Genomic DNA, 17,130 nt, shown 5'->3' with positions numbered 1-17,130 from the left:
AAAACAGCATATAGAAAGTTTTTTAACCCTTCAGGCATTTCACAGGAATTAAAGCAAAGTGGAAATTAAATTTGCAAATTTCATTTTTTCTGCTGAATTTCAATTTTATTCAATTTTTTTTTAGTAACAGAGAAGGTTTTACCAGAGAAACACTACTAAATATGTATTGTCCAGATTCTGCAGTTTTTAGAAATGTCCCACATGTGGCCCTACTGCGCTCGTGGACTAAAACACAAGCCCTAGAAGCAAAGAAGCACCTAGTGCATTTTGAGGCCTCTTTTTTATTAGAATATATTTTAGGCAGCATGCCAGGTTTGAAGAGGCGTTGAGGTATCAAAACAATGGAAACCCACCAGAAGTGACCCCATTTTGGAAATTACACCCCTCAAGGAATTCATTTATGGTTTTTGTTATCATTTTGACCGCACAGTTTTTTCACAGCACCTATTTGAATTGGGCTGTGAAATGAAAAAAATGATATTTTTTCCAATAAAATGTCATTTTTGATCAAATTTTCTTATTTTCACAGGGAACAACATACCCCATTTTGTTGCCCAATTTGTCCTTAGTGCGGCAATACCCCATTTGTGGTGATAAACTGCCGTTTGGGCCCATGGGAGGGCTCAGAAGGAAAGGAGCGCTATGTGTTTGTTGGAGTCCAGATTTTGCTGGATTGGTTTTCGGGTGCCATGTCGCATTTGCAGAGCCCCAGAGGTATCAAAGCAATGGAAACCCACCAGAAGTGACCCCATTTTGGAAACTACACCCCTCAAGGAATTCATTTATGGTTTATGTTATCATTTTGACCGCACAGGTTTTTCACAGCACCTATTTGAATTGGGCTGTGAAATGAAAAAAATTATATTTTTTCCAATAAGATGTCATTTTTGATCAAAATTTCTTATTTTCACAGGGAACAACATACCCCATTTTGTTGCCCAATTTGTCCTTAGTGCGGCAATACCCCATTTGTGGTGATAAACTGCCGTTTGGGCCCATGGGAGGGCTCAGACGGAAAGGAGCGCTATGTGTTTGTTGGAGTCCAGATTTTGCTGGATTGGTTTTCGGGTGCCATGTTGCATTTGCAGAGCCCCAGAGGTATCAAAGCAATGGAAACCCACCAGAAGTGACCCCATTTTGGAAACTACACCCCTCAAGGAATTCATTTATGGTTTTTGTTATCATTTTGACCGCACAGTTTTTTCACAGCACCTATTTGAATTGGGCTGTGAAATGAAAAAAATGATATTTTTTCCAATAAGATGTCATTTTTGATCAAAATTTCTTATTTTCACAGGGAACAAAATACCCCATTTTGTTGCCCAATTTGTCCTTAGTGCGGCAATACCCCATTTGTGGTGATAAACTGCCCTTTGGGCCCATGGGAGGGCTCAGAAGGAAAGGACCACCATTTGGCCTACTGGAGCTTTTCTGGTGCTAAGTCATGTGTGCAGAAGCCCCTGAGGTACCAGTACAGTTGAAACCCCCGAGAAGTGACCCCATTTTAAAAACTACACCCCTTAAGACATTCATCTAGAGGTGTAGTGAGCATTTTGACCCCACAGGTACTGTGTAAAAGATAATGCGCAGCAGATGGTGCAGTGTGAGATTTGCAATTTTATATATGTATATGCCATTTCAGTGTCCAATATAGTGTGCCCAGCATGCGCCACCGGAGATATACACCCCTTAAATTGTAATGTGGGTTCTCCTGGGTACGACAATACCCTACATGTGGCTGTTATCAGCTGCCTGGGCATACGGCAGGGCTCAGAAGGGAAAGATGAGGGGGGTAAGCTGTGCGGAGTGCATCAGGGTAAATTGAAAATCAAGGGATGTATGATACATTTTAAAACAATCTTTTATACAGAGCCCTGGTTTTTCGGGACACGTGTCACATTGGTATATTGTGTTCTTCCTTATCCCCCTCTTATAGCAGACTCTGCACCTCTTTTGACTCTTTCCCTTTCCACCGGTTTGGGGACCTTCTCCTGGAAAGTGTTGCCCTGGTACGATGCGCCCCCCCTTCCTGGTCCCTAAAGATTAGATCTTGAAATTCCAGGAAAGTTCCCCTCTGGCCTGCACATCGACGTAGCACATACGCATTGTACAAAGCCATCTGTATGATGTGCCCGGCCAGCTTCTTATACCTCACCGCATGGCGCTGTAGGGCTTCAGGACTTGATTTGACAAGTCCATCCCTCCCATGTACCTATTGTAGTCCAGGATGCAGTCTGGTTTGGGGGTGGCCTTTCCTTCATATATCCTAAATCTGTAGGTATACCCTGATGCACTCTCGCAGCTTATACATCTTCACGCCATACCTTGCCCTCTTACCTGGCAGGTACTGGCGGAATTGAACCCTCCCTTTAAAATGTACCAGGGACTCATCAATAGAAAAACACTTCTCGGGGGTGTATGCTTGGGAAAACCGGGCACTGGAACGGTCTAATAGGGGTCTCCGTTTATACAAACGGTCAAAACTGGGGTCATCTCGGAGTGGGCACGGCTCATTATCAGTATAATGTAAGAAGCGAAGTATTGCCTCATTTATTTATTTTTTTAGGTTCCAGTTCATTTCTGAAGTTGCTTTGAGGGGCCCATATATTAGAAACCCCTATCAAACACCCCATTTTAGAAACTAGACCCCTCAAAGTATTCACAACAGCATTTAGAAAGTTTATGAACCCTTTAGGTGTTTCACAGAAATTTAGAGCAAAGTAGAGGTGACACTCTTTTTATACCATTTTTTTTATAACACAAAAGGATTTATCAGAGAAACGCAACTCAATACTTATTGCCCAGATTCTGCAGTTTAGAGAAATATCCCACATGTGGCCCTCGGGCGGTAATGGACTGAAGCACCGGCCTCCGAAGCAAAGGAGCACCTAGCGGATTTTGAGCCCTCTTTTTTATTAGGCACCATGTCCGGTTTGAAGAGGTCTTGTGGTGCCAAAACATTGGAAACCCCCCAAAAGTGACCCCAATTTGGAAACTAGACCCCTTGAGGAATCCATTGTAGTTTTCATGGGGTGCATGCGGCTTTTTGATCAGTTTTTATTCCATTTTTAGGTGGCGTGGTGACTAATAAACAGCAATTCTACTATTGTTTTTGTATACTTTTTTTTTTACAGCGTTCACCGTGCGCTATAAATGATATATTAACTTTATTCTGCGGGGCGATACGATCACGGCGATACCAGATGTTTATAGTTTTTTTTTATGTCTTATGGCGTTTGCACAATAAAATACGTTTTGTAAACAATCATTCACTTTTTGTGTTACCTTATTCTAAGAGCCATAACGTTTTTATTTTTCAATCAATAAAGCCGTGCGAGGACTTATTTTTTGCGTAACGAACTGTAGTTTCAATCAGGACCATTTTTAGGTACATGCGACTTTTTGATCTCTTTTTATTCCATTTTTTGGGAGGTGAAGTGACCAAACAATTGTGATTGTGGTACGGTTTATTAATATTTTTTTTTACGGCGTTCACCGTGCGGGATAAATAACAAAATAATTTTGTAGTTCAGGCCGTTACGGACGCGGCGATACCAATTATGTATAGTTTATTTGTTTGTTTATATATTTTTATTAATAATAAAGGCCTGATAAGGGAAAAAGTGGGACTTTTACTTTTATTACTTTTAAAACTTTTATTTTCTTATTTTTACACATCTTTTTTTAACTTTTTTTTTACTTTATTACTTTGTCCCACTAGGGGACATGAGGGCAGGAGGCCCTGATCGCTATTCTAATACACTGCACTACATGCGTAGTGCAGTGTATTAGAACTGTCAGCTACTCACTGACAGCAAGCATAGTGGGTCCTGACGTTGTCAGGACCCACTAGGCTTCCGTCTATGGCATAGCCGGACGCCATTGTTTGGTGTCCGGTTGCCATAGTCACCATCGCCGGCCGCTATCGCGTAGCAGGCCGGCGATGGCAGCTTAACCCCTAAAAAGCCGCGATCTCTATAGAACGCGGCTTTTAAGGGGTTAATCAGCGGGGACACAGCGATCGGTCCCCGCTGTAGGAGCTGTGACAGCTGCTGAACAAGACAGCAGCGTCACAGCTCCTGTATGTGTCGGGAGGACGGCCGAAACGGCCGTTACTCCCGAGACGTACTATTACGGCATGGAGCGCGAACGATACAGCTGCCATGACGTAATAGTACGTCAAGGAGCGGGAAGGGGTTAAAGCAAGGTAGAGGTGAAATTGACAAATTTTTTTTGCAGAAATTCATTTTTTAACCCCTTCCCGACATTTGCCGTAAATATACGTCATGGAAAGCCAGTGCTTCCCGCAAAATGTCGTATACTTACGCCAAATGTTTGGCACCGACTCAGAAGCGCAGTCGCTGCCATCATCGTCGGATCTCAGCTGTATCTTACAGCTGACATCCAACTGTAACGGCGGGGACTGAAATTAGCTTCGATCCCCGCCATTAACCCCTTAAGTGCAGCGCTCAAATGCGATCGCTGCACTTAAGGTGTTTGCAGCTCATCGGAACCCAGCAATGAAATTGCCGGGGTTCCGGTGGCTGCAATGGCAACCGGAGGCCTAATACTGGCCTCCCGGTCTGCCTAGCACCGAAGCCGGTCAAGGTCCGCCCGGCGGCGGAGCCTGATCGGCTTCCGTAGCTGCCGGCAAGATGGCGCTGGGTCAAGAGCTGATCCGGCGTCATCAGCGGTGGAAGTCAGCAGTACTGTACAGCTGACATCCACCTGTAACGGCAGGAACCGGAGCTAGCTCCGATCCCTGCCATTAACATCTTCGATGCAGCAATCGAAAGCGATTGCTGCATCGTAGCGGTTACTAGCAGATCGCCAGCCCTGACAGGCAATCAGGACTGGCGACTGCTGTTATGGCAACAGGAGACACAATGGTCTCCTGCTCTGCCATTACGGAAGCCGATTTAGGCCCCGCCGGGAGGCGAAGCCTAATCGGCTTGCTGTCAGTGAATGACTGACAGATCTAATACATTGTACTACATAGGTAGTGCAATGTATTAGAAAAAAAAATAATCTGACCGTTGGACCTTCAAGTCCCCTAGTGGGACTTGAGAAAACGTGTAAAAAAAAAAAGTATAAAAAAAGTGCAAAAAATAAAAGTTTGAAAATAAAAGTTTCAAGTAATCAAATAAAACACAAATCCCCCTTTTACTCTTATCAAGTCCTTTATTATTGTAAAATAATAAACCATATGTATTTGGTATCGCCACGACCGTAACGACCTGAGGTATCAAAATATTATATTATTTATTGCACGCAGTGAACAGCGTAAAAAAAAAACGTAAAAAAACGTTACCGGAGTTTCTGTTTTTTGGTCACTTTGCCCTACAAATATTAGAATAAAAAGTGATCAAAAAGTCGTACGTATCCAAAAATGGTACCTATAAAAACTATAGCTCATCCCGCAAAAAACAAGTCCTCATACACCTCCGTCGACAAAAAAATTAAAAAGTTATGGTTCTCACAACTTGGCGACAGAAAAAATACATTCTTTTTACAAAAGTAATTTTATTGTGCAAAAAGTTGTAAAACATAAAAAAGTCCTATAAATTAGGTATCGCCGGAATCGTACTGACCCGCAGAATAAAGTTAACATGTAATTTATAACGCATGGTGAACGCTGTATAAAAAAAAACGAAAAAAAGCTGTGCCAGAAATGCGTTTTTTTGTTTATCTGGCATCCCAAAAAAATAGGATAAAAGGTGATCAAAAAGTTGCATGTACCCCAAAATGGTACCAATAATAACTACAGCTTGTCCCGCAACAAACCAGCCCTCATACCGCTACGTCTATGAAAAATAAAATTAGTTATGGCTCCAATAAGTCAGGAAATAAAAAAATATGCAGTTGTGCCCGAGGGGAACATTTCTTCTGTTTCAAGAGGCGATTTATCAAGGACCTAAAATTAGGGAACCAGGAAGGGGAGGGCCCAAACATATCCGCTGGAAGCGAGGGTCCCCGTATTATACCAGGACAACACTTTCCCAGCAAAATTCCCCAAACTACAAAGGTGCGGAGTGTGGACCAAAAGGGGGATAAGAAATGACACCATTTATCAGTGCGACACCGGCCTGTGCAGAAAGGATTGTGTCACAGCGTAACACACATCTATGGATTATTATTTTTATTTTTTTTTACCCCATTATTATACCACCTGACTATGCCCCTGATATACTCCGCCCCGCTTACATGTACCCCCACATTATAAATGGAAACACCAGCAATACTCAAACAAATATAGTACCAAGCAAAATCCGCTCTCCAAAAGCCAAATGGTGCGCCCTCGGCTCTGAACCCTACAGTGTGCCCAAACAGCAGTTTCCTTCAACATATATGGCATCGTCATACCCGGGAGAACCCTTTTAGCAATTTTTGGGGTGTGTGTCTCCAGTGGCATAAGCTGGGCATGACATATTTGCCACTGAATGGCATATCTAGGGGGAAATATAAATTTTTAATTTGCACCATCCGCAGCGCATTCATTTATGGAAAAGACCTGTGGGGTGAAAATCCTCACTACACCTCTTAATAAATGCCTTGAGGGGTGCAGTTTCCATAATGGGGTCACTTCTCAGGGGTTTCTTTTTATTATTTCACATCTGAGCCTCTGCAGTTGTGAACCAATGCTTTGTAAATCGCCAAATTAGGCCTCCACTCCGCATGGTACTCTTCACTCCTGAGCCCTGTCATATGTCCAGGCAAAAGATTAGGGCCACATGTTGGGTGTTTCTAAAACCGGGAAACACTGCATAATAATTAGAGAGCTGTCTTGTTATGGTGGCACAAGCCGGGCACCACATATTGGCATATCTATGGAAAAAAAATCCCATTTTCACTCTGCAACATAGAGTGCACACTAATTTCTACAAAACACCTGCAGGGTTAAAATGCTTACTACACCCCTTGGTAAATGCATTGAGGGGCGGTTTCCAAAATGGGGTCACTTCTGGGGGGTTTCCACTGTTTTGGGCCCACAGGCGCCCAGAAACCAATCCAGCAACATCTGCACTCCAAATGGCGGTCCTTCCCTTCTGAGCCCTGCCGTTTGTCCAAACAGCAGTTTATGACCACATATGGGGTATTGCCATACTTGGGAGAAATTGCTTTACAAATGTTGGGTTCTTTTTTTCCTTTATTTGTTGAGAAAATGAAAAAATTTGCGCTAAAGCTACGTCTTATTGAAGAAAAAGGACTGTTTTTATTTTCACTGCCTAATTCTAATAAATTCTATGAAACATCTGTGGGGTCAAAATGCTTACTACACCCCTAGATGAATTCCTCAAGAGGTGTAGTTTCCTAAATGGAGTCCCTTTTTGGGCGTTTTCATTGTTTTGTCCCCTCAGGGGCTTTGCAAATGTGACATGGCCTCCGCAAACCATTCCTGCTAAATGTGATCTCAAAAAGCCAAATAGTGCTCTTTCCCTTCTAAGCCCTGCCGTGTGTCCAAACAGCCGTTTATTACCACATGTGGGGTATTGTTTTACTCTGGAGAATTTGCTTTACAAATTTTGTGGTGCTTTTTCTCCTTCAGTCCTTCTGGAAATGAGAAAAAATTAGCTAAACCTACATTTTCTTTGAAAAAATGTAGATTATTATTTTGAGGGCCTACATCCAATAATTTATGCAAAAAACCTGTGGAGTCAAAACACTCACTATACCCCTAGATAATTTCCTCAATGGGTGTAGTTTCCGAAATGGGGTCACTTGTGGGGGCGTTTCCACTGTTTTGTCCCCTCAGGGGCTTTGTAAATGTGACATGGCCTCTCAAACCATTCCTGCCAAATGGCGCTCTTTCCCTTCTGAGCCCTGTCGTGTGTCCAAATATCCATTTATTACCACATGTCGGGTATTGTTTTACTCGGGAGAAATTGCTTTACAAATTTTGCGGTGCTTTTTCTCCTTTAGTCCTTGTGGAAATAAGAAAAAAAATAAAAAAATAAATAAAATCGCTAAACCTACATTTTCTTTGAAGAAATGTCGATTTTAATTTTCACGGCCTACTTCCAATAATTTTTTGCAAAAAACCTGTGCGGTCAAAATGCTCACTGTACCCCTAGATAATTTCCTTGAGGTGTCTAGTTTCCCAGATGGGGTCACTTTTGGGGGATTTTTACTGTTTTGGCACTGCAAGAGCCCTTCAAACCTGACATGGTGCCTAAAATATATTCTAACAAAAATAAGGCCCCAAAATCCCCTAGGTGTTCCTTTGCTTCTGAGGCCGGTACTTCAGTCCAGTAGCACGCTACGGCCACATGTGGGATATTTCCTAAAACTGCAGAAACTGGGCAACAAATATTGAGTTGCATTTCTCTGGTAAAACCTTCTGTGTTATAAAAAAAAAAAAAAATAAAAAAAAAATAAAAAAAAAAAAAAAAAATTGTATTAAAAATGTATTTCTGCAAAAAAATATGAAATTTGTAAATTTCACCTCTACTTTGCTTTAATTCCTGTGAAATGTGTAAAGGGTTAAGACATTTTCTAAATGCCGTTTTGAATACTTTGAGGGGTGAAGTTTTTAAAATGGGGTGACTTTTTGGGGGTTTCTAATATATAAGGCCCTCAAAACCACTTCACAACTGAACTGGCCCCTGTAAAAATAGCCTTTTGAAATTTTCTTGAAAATGTGAGAAATTGCTGCTAAAGTTCTAAGCCTTGTAACGTCCTAGAAAAAGAAAATGTTCAAAAAACTATGTCGATCTAAAGTAGACATATGGGGGATGTTCATTAGGAACAATTTTGTGTGTTATAACTGCCTGTCTTACAAGCAGATACATTTAAATTGAAAAAAATGCAAATTTTTGCAATTTTTCGCAAATTTTTGGTGTTTTTCACAATTAAATACTGAACATATCGAGCAAATTTTGCCAGTAACTTAAAGTGCAATGTGTCACGAGAAAACAATCTCAGAATCGCTTGGATAGGTGAAAGCTTTCTGGAGTTATTACCACATAAAGTGACACGTCAGATTTGAAAAATGAGGCTCTGTCAGGAAGGTCAAAAGTGGCTAAAGAGGGAAGGGGTTAATCTATTTTTTTTTTTTGTAACAAAGATTTACCAGAGAAATGTAACACCATATTTATTGCCCAGGTTCTGCAGATTAAGGCCTTATTCACACGAACGTGTGAGTTTTGCGCGCGCAAAAAACCCTGCATTTTTTGCGCGTTGCAGTTCCGTGTGCCATCATGTTTGCTGCGGGATTTCCACGCATATGCCAGCCTTATGACACGCGGTTTTCGGTTTAGAAAAAGAAATTAAGTAAAAAAATAAAAGCACTTCCTTCATCTACTGTTGCGCGAATCACACGCGACACACGGAAGTGCTTCCGTGTGCTGCGCGTGATTTTCACGCACCCATTGACTTCAATGTGTGCGTGATGTGCGAAAAACGCCCAAGTATAGGGCATGTTGTGAGTTTTACGCAGCGGACACACGCTGTGTGAAAATCACAGAATGTCTGAACAGCCCCATTGACTAACATCGGTCCGTGCAACACGCGTGATTTTCACGGACGTTAAACACGTTCGTGTGAATAAGGCCTTAGGAAACGTGCCACATGTGGCTCTAGTGTGCTAATGGACTGAAGCACCGGCCTCAGAAGCAAAAGGAGCACTTAGTGGATTTTGAGGCCTTCTTATTAGAAAATATTTTCGGCACCATGTCAGGTTTGAAGGGCTCTTGCGGTGCTAAAACCGTGGAAATCCCCCAAAAGTGACCCCATTTGGGACCTACACACCTCAAGGAAATTATTTAGGGGTGTAGTGAGCATTTTGACCCCACATATTTATTGCAGAAATTGGAATTAGGCCGTAAAAATTAAAATCTAAATTTTTTTCAAAGAAAATGTAGGTTTAGTGATTTTTGTTCTCATTTCCACAAAGTCTGAAGGAGAAAAAGCACCAAAAACATTTGTAAAGCAATTTCTCCCGAGTAAAACAATACCCCACATGTGGTAATAAAAACGGATGTTTGGATACACGGCAGGGCTTAGAATGGAAAGAGCGCTATTTGGCTTTTGGAGATCACATTTAGCAGGAATGGTTTGTGGAGGCCATGTCACATTTACAAAGCCGCTGAGGGGACAAAACAATGAAAACGCCCAAAAAGGGACTCCATTTAGGAAACTACACCCCTCAATGCATTCACCTAGGCGTGTAGTGAGCATGTTAACCCCGCAGGTGTTTTGCACTCGATGTTGCAGAGTGAAAACTGGATTTTTTCCCATACATATGCCAATATGTGGTGCCCGGCTTGTGCCACCATAACAAGACAGCTCCCTAATTATTATGCGGTGTTTCCCGGTTTTAGAATCACCCAACATGTGGCCCAAGTCGTTTGCCTGGACATTTGACAGGGCTCAGGAGTGAAAGAGTAACATGTAAAATTGAGACCTCATTTGGTGATTTACAAAGTATTGGTTCACAATTGCAGAGGCTCTGATGTGAAATAATAAAAGAAACACCTGAGAAGTGACCCCATTTTGGAAACTGCACCCATCAAGGCTGTCACCACATTATAAGTGCCCTATCTCTTACATAATGTGATCGGCGCTGTAATGTAGGTAACAGCAGTGGTTTTTATTTAGAAAAATTATCTATTTTCACCAAGTTGTGAGCAATTTTAGCTTTATGCAAATTACTTTCTTAATGCCCAACTGGGCGTGTTTTTACTTTTGACCAAGTGGGCGTTGTAAAGAAGTGTAGGAAGCCGACCAATCACTGACTAATCAGCGCCATACACTTCTCTCCATTCATGTAATCAGCACATAGTGATCCTGCGTTGTTCACTATGTGCTGTCACATACACACACACATTAACGTTACCGAAGTGTCTTGGCAGTGAATAGACATCACCTCCAGCCAGGACGGGATGTCTATTCACAATCCCGACACTTCAGTAACGTTTGTGTGTGACTTACAGCACAGCACATCGAGATCACGTTGTGCTGTCATTTACAGCGCGATCTCGCGAGATTACGCTTGCTGTGCTCTAAGTCCCACACAAACATTACCGAAGTGTCAGAATTGTGAATAGACATCCCGTCCTGGCTGGAAGTGATGTCTATTCACTGTCAAGACACTTCAGTAACGTTAATGTGTCCGTATGTGGCTGCACATAGTGATCCTACGTTGCTCACTATGTGCTGAGTAAATGAATGGAGAAAAGTGTATGACGCGGATTGGTCAGCGTCATACACTTCTCTCCACAACGCCCACTTGGTCAGAAGTAAAAAAACACGCCCAGTTGGGCATTAAGTAAGTCATTAGCATAAAGCTAAAATTGCTCAGAACTTAAATGTATCGTTTTTCGAAATAAAAACCACTGCTGTTACCTACATTACAGCGCCGATCTCACTATGTAGAAGATAGGGCACTTATAATGTGGTGACAGAGACTCTTTAAAGGGGTGTAGTGAGCATTTTCACCCTACAGGACTTTTCCATAAAATGATTGCGCTGCAGATGGTGCAAAGTAAAAATGCAAATTTTTCCCTAGATATGCCAATTCAGTGGCAAATATGTAGTGCCCAGCCTGTGCCACATCTTAAAAATTGTTAAAAAGGGTTCTCCCGGGTATGGCGATGCAATATATGTGGAAGTAAACAGCTGTTTGAGCACACTGTAGGGATCAGAGGGGAGGGAGCGCCATTTGGCGCGTGGATTTTTCTTGGTAGAAGATTTGTTTGAGTATTGCTGGTGTTTTCAATTATAACGTGGGGGTACATGTAAGCCGGGCAGAGTACATCAGGGGCAGTCAGGTGGTATAATAATTGGGTTATTAAAAAAAAACAATAAAATAATCCATAGATGTGTGTTACGCTGTGAAGCAATCCTTTCTGCACAGGCCGGTGTCGTATTGATATATGGCATCCTTTCTTATCCCCCTTTTGGTCCACACTCGGCACCTTTGTAGTTTGGGGAATTTTGCTGGTAAAGTGTTGTCCTGGTATAATACGGGCGCCCTCACTTCCAGCGGATATGTTTGGGCCCTCCACTTCCTGGTTCCCTAATTTTAGGGCCTTGATAATTCGCCTCTTGAAACAGAAGAAATGTTCCCCTCGGGCTGCACAACTACATATTTTTTATTTCCTGACTTATTGGAGCCTTCAAAAAGGACAGGTGTCGCGTCTTTTTAAATTTATTTATATAAATTAGCTTTTAGTGTGTTATTAAAATAAATTGTATTTATTTGTGTTTGCGTTTTACTTTTTTCTAACTTTTTCTTCACTATGGGGGCTGCCATTTTTTTTTTCATCTCTGTATGTGTCGATTAACGACACATACAGAGATGGAATACGGCACATACATCCCCATAGAGAATGCGAACAGGAGCCGTTCCATTCACTGTGGTGCACGCCGTCTGTGTGGCAACGGCGCATGCGCCGCTCTCCCACGCAGTCCAAAAGGAAGGTCTTCGGCCGAGCGACATCCGGCGCCATTTTCATATGGACCGGAAGCCGCGGCCGGACAGTAAGATGACTACTTCCAGACATGTGTTCAGAAGCAAGCACTAGGAGCGGACGGAGTGGAGGCAGCAGGAGCAGGTAAGTTATTTCTGTGTATGTACGTGTTTTAGTGTGTGATTACCACTGTATGTAAACCTACTACACTTGTGCATTCGCTCAAAAAAATGGCGACACACAGTGTAGGAGGTTTGAACATTAAACCCCCTCCTTTCTCCCGACACTAGACAGGATAAAGGAGGGGGATTAATTGAGCACACTAGAGCGAGTGTGTATTCTAAAATTTTGCCGCATAAAGCAATGTGGTTGCTTTAGGGTATGTGCACACACACTAATTACGTCCGTAATTGATGGACGTATTTCGGCCGCAAGTATTGGACCGAACACAGTGCAGGGAGCCGGGCTCCTAGCATCATACTTATGTACGACGCTAGGAGTCCCTGCCTCTCCGTGGAACTACTGTCCCGTACTGAAAACATGATTACAGTACGGGACAGTTGTCCTGCAGCGAGGCAGGGACTCATAGCATCGTACATAAGTATGATGCTAGGAGCCCGGCTCCCTGCACTGTGTTCGGTCCGGTACTTGCGGCCGAAATACGTCCGTCAATTACGGACGTAATTAGTGTGTGTGCACATACCCTTACCATGTTGCAATGCTGCAATTTTGGGTATTGCTCCCTCTAGTGACCAGCACATGGAAATGTTATAAATTAGAATCTAATTTATAATATTTCCTGACTTGGGAAAAAAAAAAAAAAAAAAAATTAGAACAGTGTTTAATCATTTATATACTAAATGTTTAACTAAAAAAAAATAAAAAAAAAATTCTAGCGACACATTCCCTTTAACTAATTTTATTCTTTCATAGGGGTAGTTGTAGGAGGGCTGTTTTTTTGCGGAACGAGCTGTAGTTTTTATTGGTACCATTTTGGGGTACATGCGACTTTTTGATCCTATATTTTTTGGGAGGCCAGGTAACCAAAAAACAGCAATTCTGGCATAGTTTTTTTTATACAGCGTTCACCATGCGTTATAAATTACATGTTACCTTTATTCTGCGGGTCAGTCAGATTCCGGCGATACCCATTTTATAGCACTTTCTATGTTTTACAACTTTTTGCACAATAAAATTACTTTTGTAGAAAGAATGTATTTCTTTCCGTCGCCAAGTTGTGAGAACCATAACGTTTTAATTGTTTTGTCGACGGAGGTGTATGAGGGCTTGTTTTTTGCGAGACGAGCTATAGTTTTTATAGGTACCATTTTAGGATACGTGCGACTTTTTACGTCAATATTTGTAGGGCAAAGTGTCCAAAAACAGAAATTCTGGTATAGTTTTTTTTTACGCTCTTCATAGCTCAGACTGTTATGGTCACGGCGATACCAAATATGTATGGTTTGATTTTTTCAATAATAAAAAGGACTTGATAAGGGAAAAAGGGCGATTGTGTTTGATTTTATTAGTTGAACTTTTAAAACTTTTTTTTTTTTTTTACACTTTTTTTTCAAGTCCCACTAGGGGACTTGAAGGTCCAACTGTCTAATTTATTTTTTTTCTAATACATTGCACTACCTATGTAGTGCAATGTATTAGATCAGTGATTCACTAACAGCAAGCCGATTAGGCTTCGCCTCCCGGTGGGGCCTAATCGGCTTCCGTAATGGCAGAGCAGGAGGCCATTGTTAGGCCTCCTGTTGCCATTGCAGCAGTCGGCAGCCCTGATTGCATGGCAGGACTGCCGATCCGCTAGCAACCTCTAAGATGCAGCTATTGCTTTCGATCGCTTCATCTAAGGGGTTATGGCAGGAATCGGAGCTAGCTCCGATTCCTGCCGTTACAGGTGGATGTCGGCTGTAACATACAGCGGACATCCACCGCTGAGGATGCCGGCTCAGCTCCTGACATGCGGGGCCTGGAAGCCTTTGGTGCTAGGCAGACCGGGAGGCCAGTATTAAGCCTCCGGTTGCCATTGCACCCACGAGAACCGCTGCAATTTTATTGCTGGGGTGCCGATGAGCTGCAAACAATTTAAATGCAGCGATCGCTTTTGACCGCTGTATTTAAGGGGTTAATGGCAGGGATCGAAGCTAATTTCAGTCCCCGCCATTACAGTCGGATGTCAGCTATAATACACCGCTGACATCCGGCGATGATGGCACAGACTCCGCTTCTGAGCTGTGCCATGCATTAGTCATATGGATACGGCAAAATGCGGGAAGTACTAGCTTTCCATGACGTATACATGCGACAAATGTCTGGAAGGGGTTAAAGGGTGAATTCACACGTGGCAGATTTGTTGCAGAAATTTCTGCAACTGAAAATCTATCCCATACTGTACATGTGAATGAGGTTGTTTCTGCAGCAGGTGCATGTATTTCTGCAAGTCCCATTCAGATAAATGGGACAGTCAGAAATTTCTGCAACAAATTTGTGAATTCACCCAAGTGTCATCCTTCAGACACACACACACACACACACACACACACACACACACACACACACTTTGTATTAGGTAACGTACCAAGTTCATGGGGGAACTCCTCACACAGGATGGCGATGGACGTGCTGACCCCTTGGAAAACAGACACTGTAAACGAGGCTCCGATAGCCAAACCGTCTATGAAATTATGGAGTCCATCACTTAGTGTGATCATCCAGGCCAGCGTGCCGATGTCAGAGTACCGGATCCCTTTCAGCCAGTAACAAGAACTTTGCTGCCCTGGGAGGTCCTAAATCAGAAGACCATAGTATATACAGTAACATGTAAAGCATGTACATAATTCCAATGATAAATGATGTAGCATAACTTACCTGCACAGCCGCTGACCCCACCACAACCTTCTCATCCCCCAGGTGTTGTCGGAGGTTAGACTCGCTGTCACCTGGTGGAGGAATGATGTGATCCAGGTCACCATTCTGTAGTTTCTCAGTCACCCCTTCTTCTGCATCCCGTTTAGTGACGTCAGCGGTGTAGTGACTGTGCCCATGCTGAGGAGGGAAAATCAATGTAAGGGATTTAGAAGCCCTGAAATGACAGTTGACTGGCACAGGAGCTCTGATTCGGTGACATGACAACTTTCATACTTGTTTTTAGCCCTTTTTTTTTTCTCCCAGCCCAGGACTATGCAGCAGACCTCAGGGCAGAGCTGTCAATCATACCCAAAGCAAATCTCCACCTTGACCCCACCCCCAACAATCCTGTATCCTTCCCACAGTTCAATAGAAATATCATGTGACCACGGTGTGAAGGAGCGTCATGGCACGTTCTATGTTTTTTTTCCACACAGACACAATCGTGCTTACCCCACGGCCGTTTTGTCCTGCTGATCGCTGGGGTCCTGATCACCCAACACCACAGGATACATACAAACACAGAAGCCGCAACAGTGATTTAGGAGACCAATAGTCTTCCATGGACAGACAAACAATGTCGTATTTCAGGAACTGGCAAACCTTGGCACTGCTAGCAGCCATTGATGTTAGTTTGGAAGCAGCATTTTAAAACATTTATTGTACCCATGTTATAGTGTGCACGATTATTAGTCAAGTGAGTATTTTGACCAGATCATAATTTTTCTGCATATTTTCCAACCCCGAGATGTATAAGCTTGACTTCTTATTGGATGAAGCATATCAGGTGATGTGTATTTGTGTAATGAGGGAGGATGTGGTGTAAGGAGAGCAAGACCCTACATCAAGGTGTGCAGAATTATTAGGCAGCTTGTTTTTCTCTGGCAAAATGGGCCAAGGCAGAGATTTAACCGACTCTGAGGGTATGTGCACACACACTAATTACATCCGTAATTGACGGACGTATTTCGGCCGCAAGTCCCGGACCGAACACAGTGCAGGGAGCCGGGCTCCTAGCATCATACTTATGTACGATGCTAGGAGTCCCTGCCTCTCTGTGGAACTACTGTCCCGTACTGAAAACATGATTACAGTACGGGACAGTTGTCCTGCAGCGAGGCAGGGACTCCTAGCATCGTACATAAGTATGATGCTAGGAGCCCGGCTCCCTGCACGGTGTTCGGTCCGGGACTTGCGGCCGAAATACGTCCGTCAATTACGGACGTAATTAGTGTGTGTGCACATACCCTAAAAAGTCAAATAGTTAAAAGCTTTTCAGAGGGATGCAGAACTCTTGAAATTGCTAAGATATTGGGGCGTGATCACAGAACCATCAAACCTTTTGTTGCAAATTGTTAAGAGGGGTGCAACCTCCCTGGAGTGCCCAGAAGTACAAGGTGTTCAGTGCTCAGAGACCTGGCCGAGGTAAGGAAGCCGAAACCCGACCACCACTGAACAAGAAACGTCAAGACTCGGCCAAGAAATATCTCAAGACACATTTTTCAAAGGTTTTATGGCCTGACTATATGAGGGACTCTTGTCGGACCAGATGGATGTGCCCGTGGCTGGATCAGTAACGGGCACAGGGCTCCACTACGATTTAGATGCCAGCAAAGTGGAGGTGGGGTACTGCCATGGGCGGTATTATTATAGATGAGCTAGTTGTACCTTTTCGTGTTGAAGATGGACTATCGCATGCATTGAAGTACTTCACTGCATGGCCAGTCAATAAAGGCCTTAACGATGAAGGAATAATGACATGGCCCCTTCTTCACCGGACCGAGACCCTATGGAGAACTTGTGG

At 43.0% G+C, this 17,130-nt stretch overlaps 1 protein-coding gene across 4 annotated transcripts in view; it reads right to left on the bottom strand.

The window, feature by feature from the left end:
* SLC39A14 (solute carrier family 39 member 14) overlaps positions 1 to 17,130 on the bottom strand; it is a 43,048-nt gene that overhangs the window by 5,534 nt on the left and 20,384 nt on the right. For all 4 annotated transcript variants that reach the window (XM_075858872.1, XM_075858871.1, XM_075858870.1 and 1 more), the window contains exons 6-7: positions 15,288 to 15,464; positions 14,998 to 15,205 (exon numbers count right to left, since the gene is read on the bottom strand). In XM_075858872.1, the coding sequence (XP_075714987.1) occupies positions 14,998 to 15,205; positions 15,288 to 15,464 (385 nt within the window). The remainder of the gene's footprint in view (positions 1 to 14,997; positions 15,206 to 15,287; positions 15,465 to 17,130) is intronic.

This window comes from Rhinoderma darwinii, chromosome 3, assembly GCF_050947455.1.
Source record: "Rhinoderma darwinii isolate aRhiDar2 chromosome 3, aRhiDar2.hap1, whole genome shotgun sequence".
Lineage (NCBI taxonomy): Eukaryota > Metazoa > Chordata > Amphibia > Anura > Rhinodermatidae > Rhinoderma > Rhinoderma darwinii.
Note: the sequence above shows the minus strand (reverse complement) of the source record. Positions and strands in the feature narration are given on the sequence as shown.